Below are 7,217 nucleotides of genomic sequence, written 5' to 3'. Positions count from 1 at the left end.
ATCCCGACTGCGAAGGTTTTTATTCCAAGACGCAATAGCAATTTGTCCCTTCGACAAATATTTCTAGCGTGGAATGCCTGATCCTAGACAACTTTGTATCTTGCAGTTGCTCAATAGAGGGTTACTGTGGTCAACCACGACCGGAAAATGTCCGATTTCGGCAAGTTAGGCTGACTGTCATGCGATGGTTTAACCGATATTTCAGAGGCAGACATAATACTTGAATTTACTAAATAAGATAAGTAAATATACTAGGCTTTCACTTTCAAGCTTTGTTCTTTTCCCCCTCATTATTTGCAAAAAGCAGCGGTTTTATATGAATGACCCACGTATGGTTGGTAACATTTTTGTTGTCTATTCAAATTTTCCCTCAAACCAATGTTTGTGAGATTGGATATTGAAATGCGTCGATCATTTGGCTTCTTTTGATTCTTTGGCGGATCAGCATGCCAAATAATGACCTTCAGATTGCTCCAGGACACTGTTTGACGACAATGGCATGAATACCCGATCGAAGAAATCAAAAGCATGTTTGTTCCCAGATGGACCTGTTGTGTGTGATCAGCTCCAAGAAGACTCGATATTCGAGATATTTAAAGTCATACGCGAAAGAACAGCATTTATCTTGTGGGCCTCGTTGACTGTGTCATCCTTGATAATCAAAGAATGGAAATAAATTGCACAAAACTTCTGGCCTCACGGCTTGTGGCACATCATTTGTTATACGGATATGGTTTACCGTACCTTCAGGAAGGAATTTGGCAGCTCTAATTTTTTTAAAACCATTAAGGTAAAACTGCTGTGATCATTGAAGATGCGGTGATAAGAGAAATTGTGGGAAACTCACGGAAGCCAATCAGTAGCAGTCTTCACGAAGACAATGACTGTGCATTTAATGTAGATTTCGTAGAAAATTCCAAACAGACCAGTCCATACCGGCCACTAGAATTGTGAACAAAACTATAACGTTACTATAGATATGCAAAGTAAACTCTACAATTTCCAAAACCTCTGAAGCTCTGGAGGGAGTGATGCCAAGCTTCTGTAGATTTGCATGCTTTTGTAACACTTCCAAAGTTGTTTAAAGCATTATTCAGAACACTCATATGCTAAATAGAATGACATAAGGTCCATCGATTGTATTACTTAGATTCGCGCAAAATTTTAAACCCTTGAAAACACTATCAACAAATCTATCTTAAAGAAATCTTGACAGCTAGGTGCTTAATATATTTTGGGTTCCAATTTATGGAAATGGTACAGAGAAAATAAAGAATCAATTTCTTTTGTCTAGCTTGCGTATAAAATTAATGATGGGATTGACGGAATGCATTATAGTGCGCTCAACTTTAAGCCCAGGTTTCACACTTTCGCGTTCACTTAAATGCACGAGATAATGACTAAGACCCACTTCAAGCGGTTCAAATATCGTTGAGTTTTGACCAGGATAGCCATAATTGAGTGCTCTGAAGAGGATAGCAGTAAAAAGGGATAAAAAGACATTGATGAACTCCATTAGGCAACTTTTCATCAGAATAGTTTGCTCCTGTTGATCCTGAGTTGGATGATACTCAAGTTTCGTTGACCATCGAATCCATGCTCGGTAAATCTAAAAAAAGAACATTTTATGTCTAAGATAACTTTAATTGCAAGGACCCACATTATCCACTTGTATTAACTTAAGCGGATAATATTTGCCTAGGGTGTGTGCTTGTCTACTCAAACTTTCCCGTCTCCGTGCTTTCGGTCACCATAGAGGTGCCACGACGCTTCACTCATGTCATCAATCCCAATGGCTCATAAGCCCTCGTGTAAATTCACTGTAGGAGAGTAACTATCTGCGACAGGTACAAAGCCAGTAAAATTTTCACAAGGTGATTTGCAAGGATTAAATAACTCTAGTATTCATTTAAAGCTGCACGATGCATTAATGAAAATGAGAGCAAATCTCTTCTCATTCCGACTTGGAAACATGGCATTACCGCCCCTTACTTGAGAGCGATTTTTACAGTATCGACTGTGCCGCAATGACGGACTCAGACTAGTGCTTACGAGAAGAGGCAATGACACTACACAAAAGTTGAGAGAGACAATGCTACATGACAGTGAGGTTCCGTCCACGTCGTTTTCACTAACTCTCAATCAGCCCTTCCCTATTGCTATGATAAAGTACCACCCAAACTTGAGTTATTCATGAAGGAATTGCCAAACATATTACACGTAGACGCAAATTTCCTGGTCCCATTGTTCTGAGATATACTACCACTCACGGGTATGAGTAATTTCTAACAGAAAAATGAGACATCGAATGGGAACAGATGCCGTAGCACCACGAGGTTACGAACGGATAAAGACATTTTTGTACCAAATCGTAGAAACGGTTAATTTGACAGAGAGAAGAAGTTCCATGGCAACTTTAGACCTAATTGTTTGCTATCTTTCTTCCTCCTATCTCTGCTGTTTCAAACAAGAGCCGTTTTGACAATCGCTGCATAAAACCGTGTAGTTTGATGTACTTAATCACGATATTCAACTTGGAGCAAGAAATTTTGTCGAATTGGTTTGGGTCATTTTGAACATACCGTGCTTAAAATGCAAACACAGACAGCATTGAAGAGGGTCTTAACGCCAAATGCTAAGAATAAGGCAAATTCATTGCAAAATTTCGATTCTGACTGCATGAAGTAGACCTCGAGACGAGGGGGAATGATGTCCGTTATGAGTTCTAACCCGATTGAGAGGGAAATCTAAAAGGCAAAGTACTTTTTCCATGGGTGAAAAACGGAATATGTATATGTTGGCAAATGATTTGAGAATGCTTTAACAATCTTCGTCGCATCTCATGAAATATGTCCTTTTATGTAATATTTGTCAGTAGAAGGTAAAAATTAGCATTCCTTTAGAGAAAATTTAATATTTCTTGTAAGTAGCCACAATGGATATTTAATTTGAAGCAAAATGCACGAGCCAATAAAAAAACGCAGTGGGGTATTTTTCATGAACTGAAAACCGTTTACCTCCCCAAAGTCGCTTTTTACATTTATGAAATGTTTCTGAAGCTCAAATTACGACTGGTAAATGGATTTAAAGCGGAAAAAAGGATGGCTTAATTTGCCTCTTCATAAAAGCTGGAAAACCTCTCAAGATGTGTTGTGGGTCAGCGCTTTTAAATTACGATTAAGGTATTTTGCTCACCTCACCCATGGGAACATTCGCATCCTGTGCCAGACCATGGTGACAGGTTATACGTCGATCAGTCGTCTATGATCAGGCATTTCACGTGCCTAATGTTTGTACACAGAAATAGAGTGATAACGAACCATCATTGTCAGAAACGTCGCCTTCTTCAGGCACAACATTCAAATGTTTTGCTGCTAAGCGACTAAGTGTACCATCGCCACATAAACGCTGTTCGGACGCTTGGGCACCTACGATTAGATGCCCATGATGTCGAGTTTTATGCATTTGCAATGCAAAAAGTCTTCATGCGTCATCTCATTGTGCTCTAGCCGCATTCTACTGGCGATTGTTATCTTGATAGACGAGAAGCGCAGCAACGGTTAGCGTTAAATGGGACAAACTTGCCACTTCAGACTGCCCACGGTACGGCCTCTACAGCATTTCTTTATTCGTGAGCGAGGCCAAAGACATGAATGTGCATAAAACAGTTGTATATCATTCCATTTACACTATAAATAAATGTCATGCGTGACTGACCCAGTCTCCAGGTAAAATGAGGCTATAAAAAAGCAAAAAATTTTCCAAAGCATATACCAAAATAGTAGCCAAAAGTTTATGAAGTAAATTCTCGCCAGCCGAACCCTTTGCACATTGAGTGATAGTAAACACACCTAAAAAACATTCAGTTTATTTGCGATTGCCAGTCTAAATACAGTCTACAAAACAGACTTTTAATGCTGTGAAAACAACTCAGCTTTATGCGCACAAGTAAAACACAGGATGGCCGAATAATTACAAGCTACTTTATTGTAATTACTAAAATCCTTTTCTTTTTATATCGTGCTTCTTCTCTAAAAGCTAGCTAATTATTCACACCAGTTCGACTCCATTCCGTCGCATTCCACCCCATCCTTAGCTGCAATTTGAGATTTAGCATAGCATGTGCCATCCAGAAGAAGAGACACTAGCATCCATTGATTCCGTTTGTTTCTGAAGCAATTCTATTGCACTTGTTTAACCCAGGAAGAAATTGATAGTGAAAAATTATGATACGACATTGCTACACGCCAACGAAGCTCACTGTCCCCTGGGAACAGAATGGGACACGCTTCACTTCAATACGCAACCTGGCTACTAACATACTGGATCCTTCGGGCATAATTGGTGGTATTTTTGTTTGCGTAACAAACGATCCAATCCAATCCAAGTTCATAGACATGAAAGTTAGTCAATCAGCGATATGGCAAGCTATTTCGAGTTTACGATATACATTTACAAATCGAGAGAAATAAAGACAATGTGACATTTTTCGGAATCTACCGTCATCTCTGAGTGTATGTAGGCAAAGCTGGTTCACTTTGCTGCTTGTCTACCACAAATTTCCCACAGGTGGTGTAGATGTCGACGATGAAATTCATCACTCAAGCTGCATCACACAATACTGAATGCTTCCAGTGCTTGACACTTCCATCTTTGATTACTTTCTCCACAAATAACAACAAGTAGTTCTTTGTCTTCGTCTCTGAGTGATTCATCTTTTTGCGCTGGAAGCTTGCTGTTAAGACCATTTGATTTGGTGTGGTAAACTCTATTACCCCCCTCCATACCTGAGTCGAATGTTGTCTAGAAGTCTTGCAGGTAGCTAGTGTAGCTTGTTGCCCAAACCAGCTCAAAACATCTCCGTCAAACTTGTTCAGGTGACATTTTGTAGAATGTACTTGTATCCACAGAAAGAGGTGAATTTTAAAGGGCACATTGAAGAGCACCATTCCGATAGACTGGCGTATCCAGGTTATGTAATACATGCATATTAACAAGCGCAGGCGTTTTACAAAAGCCTAGGGATTAGAACAAATCATTCAATTAATCACTCACCAATACTGCAGTAATAAACCAGGTGAAGGTAAGGACTGGCACTCGAAACGACCAGAGAGGAAGACCAGCATTCTGTAGGTAAAAGTAAAGGATTGGTACCTGGGATAAGATGCATTTAAAATTTAAAAAAAAATAATAAATCGAAATGATTAAAACGAATGTCATTTGTGTACTGGTAGAGCAATTAATTGTAGTTTCAAACATCGGGCTACAATGTAAATCAGCAACAGCTATTTCAGAAGTTTGGTTGAAAGGGGTCACTTTATCCACGCATGCAACAAAATATTATCAGTAGAGCCTGGAAAAGGTTATTTTGAAAAGAGACTCCTGCCCCTGCATTTTCAACTAGAGCTCACATTTGACAGTGAGTGGTCCTCTTGGTTGAGTCTTTCCAAGAATTGCCGTCTAGCAGGCTCCTTGGCTGCCTTGAAATTCTGCATATGCCAACGACACTCCAGCGTGCTTTGCTGGCGCATCCACAGTCTCAAGCACAGCATGCCTAGGATGGTAAAAAGTAGAGAAGACTCAGTTCAGCACGCCAGATGAAATTTAGGTTTTCAGTGACGTACGCTGGAGCTTTTTCGCGCAACCCATTATAATCTACAGAAGTAACTTTTTCAAGATAATGGAATTATTGGACGTGTGATTTAAAAGGAAGCATTCAACGGACAAGGTTCCCATTTTAACGCTTCGTGTGTAAAGAATGGCTAAAGATTTGTATAGGTAGGTCAAAAAAGATATTATTTCCACTAAAATGAAATTTAAACCAACTTTCTTCCTAATCTAACGGAATTTTGGGAGACTAACCAAAAATGGGTGCAATGAATGCGAGGAAAACCGAGGCTGGATTGTCGAAGAAGTAGGACCAAACGATGTCGCCACAAGATGTGTTTAGTCTTCTAAACCGACAACCCTTTGCCTTGCAGGGTGGACACATGAGGAATTGTGTGCTGTTTCGTAGGCAGATATCCTCACTAAGGAAATGATTAACAAAATCCATACTCGAGGAAATCTTTTTGAGGATTTGTCGAGAAAAGTCGTGATTCTTGAAGTTGAACCTATCCGATCTAATCACGCGTCAACGTGTTATGCCGTATTTTTAATGCACAAATCATGTTTTTTTATATTTTTAAAGTGTGCAAATACATAATTTCAAAGATTGTATCACAATTTGAAGTAGTTCCAACCTTTACACAGCTATCACCTAAAGGAACCAAAATGAAGCTACTTATTTGTCAAAACAAAAAATTCTAATTTTACATGTCAACCTTCCCCTGTAATCTTGTTAAATTGGAAGGTAAGCAATTAGAGTGTTACATCGTACACCGTAATAAATGACACTAACACCGGCACATATTGTGCGAGTCATTTCTACCATTGAGCGCCAAGATGGCGGGCTACAGAGGCAGTACACGGTTGTACAGGGAAGAATGCAAGATACTAAACAAAACCATAACCCACAAATGGCCCCAAAGAGCCTGACCTAAGGACACCTACTCATACCCACTAAAGACTTCAAGTATAGTCACAGCAGTGAGGCATATGAATGACGTAAATGTTTAAGGGCAGCCAACTGCCGACCGGTATGTTGGTGACGATCTGCGCAGTATTTGTTCCCAGTCTACAGCATTTTGGTAACTCATCCCATCCATCGCTTTATCTATCTTGTAAAAAACTTGGTCTAGGACACCTGGTCAAAGGATAACCTGCCAATGAAACTTAGAGCGACGGTTTCTATGATGATGATAGTGCCACCCTTCAAGATATTTGGTGATTTCGGCTTTCCGCCTTCAACGAACGGTGTAGTTGGGTCGGTTGTGCTGTCAAAGCTACCTATATCAACATGGGTGCGCAAGCTTGTATATGACAAGTTTTAAAATAATTGCAATTATCACTCCCCGAGGTTACTTCAGTTCCTCTGTTGCCTATGCCAGAAAATCCCAGTTTCATTAAACCGATCTCTTAGAAATACACATCACTATGCATCTTACCTTATCGAAAGTGGACGACTTCGCAGAAAGACGGGAATCAAGGAGGCAACAAAAGCCAAAATGAATATGCAGAGTAAACTCCAAATGTAGAATTGGATCCACGCGAAGCCAAATGCAACCTTTTCGCCGAAGTAGTCTCTACAATTAGCATGATAGCGAATCGTTATGAAG

At 39.8% G+C, this 7,217-nt stretch overlaps 1 protein-coding gene across 1 annotated transcript; it reads right to left on the bottom strand. All coding sequences in view use genetic code 11, as the record gives it.

The window, feature by feature from the left end:
• Window positions 1-843: 843 nt before the first annotated feature.
• On the bottom strand, window positions 844-6,055 carry EGR_06504 (Anoctamin-5; the record flags this gene model as incomplete). The annotated part of the gene is made up of 7 exons (XM_024495753.1): window positions 844-942; window positions 1,412-1,609; window positions 2,583-2,747; window positions 3,196-3,261; window positions 5,056-5,127; window positions 5,412-5,554; window positions 5,863-6,055. The coding sequence occupies 7 exons, from the start codon at window positions 6,053-6,055 to the stop codon at window positions 844-846; spliced, it is 936 nt and encodes a 311-aa protein (XP_024349817.1).
• Window positions 6,056-7,217: the final 1,162 nt, after the last annotated feature.

Source organism: Echinococcus granulosus (assembly GCF_000524195.1).
Source record: "Echinococcus granulosus chromosome Unknown EG_S00058, whole genome shotgun sequence".
NCBI classification, from domain to species: domain Eukaryota; kingdom Metazoa; phylum Platyhelminthes; class Cestoda; order Cyclophyllidea; family Taeniidae; genus Echinococcus; species Echinococcus granulosus.
The sequence above is the reverse complement of the archived record's forward strand: the minus strand, read 5'-3'. Positions and strand labels throughout refer to the sequence as shown.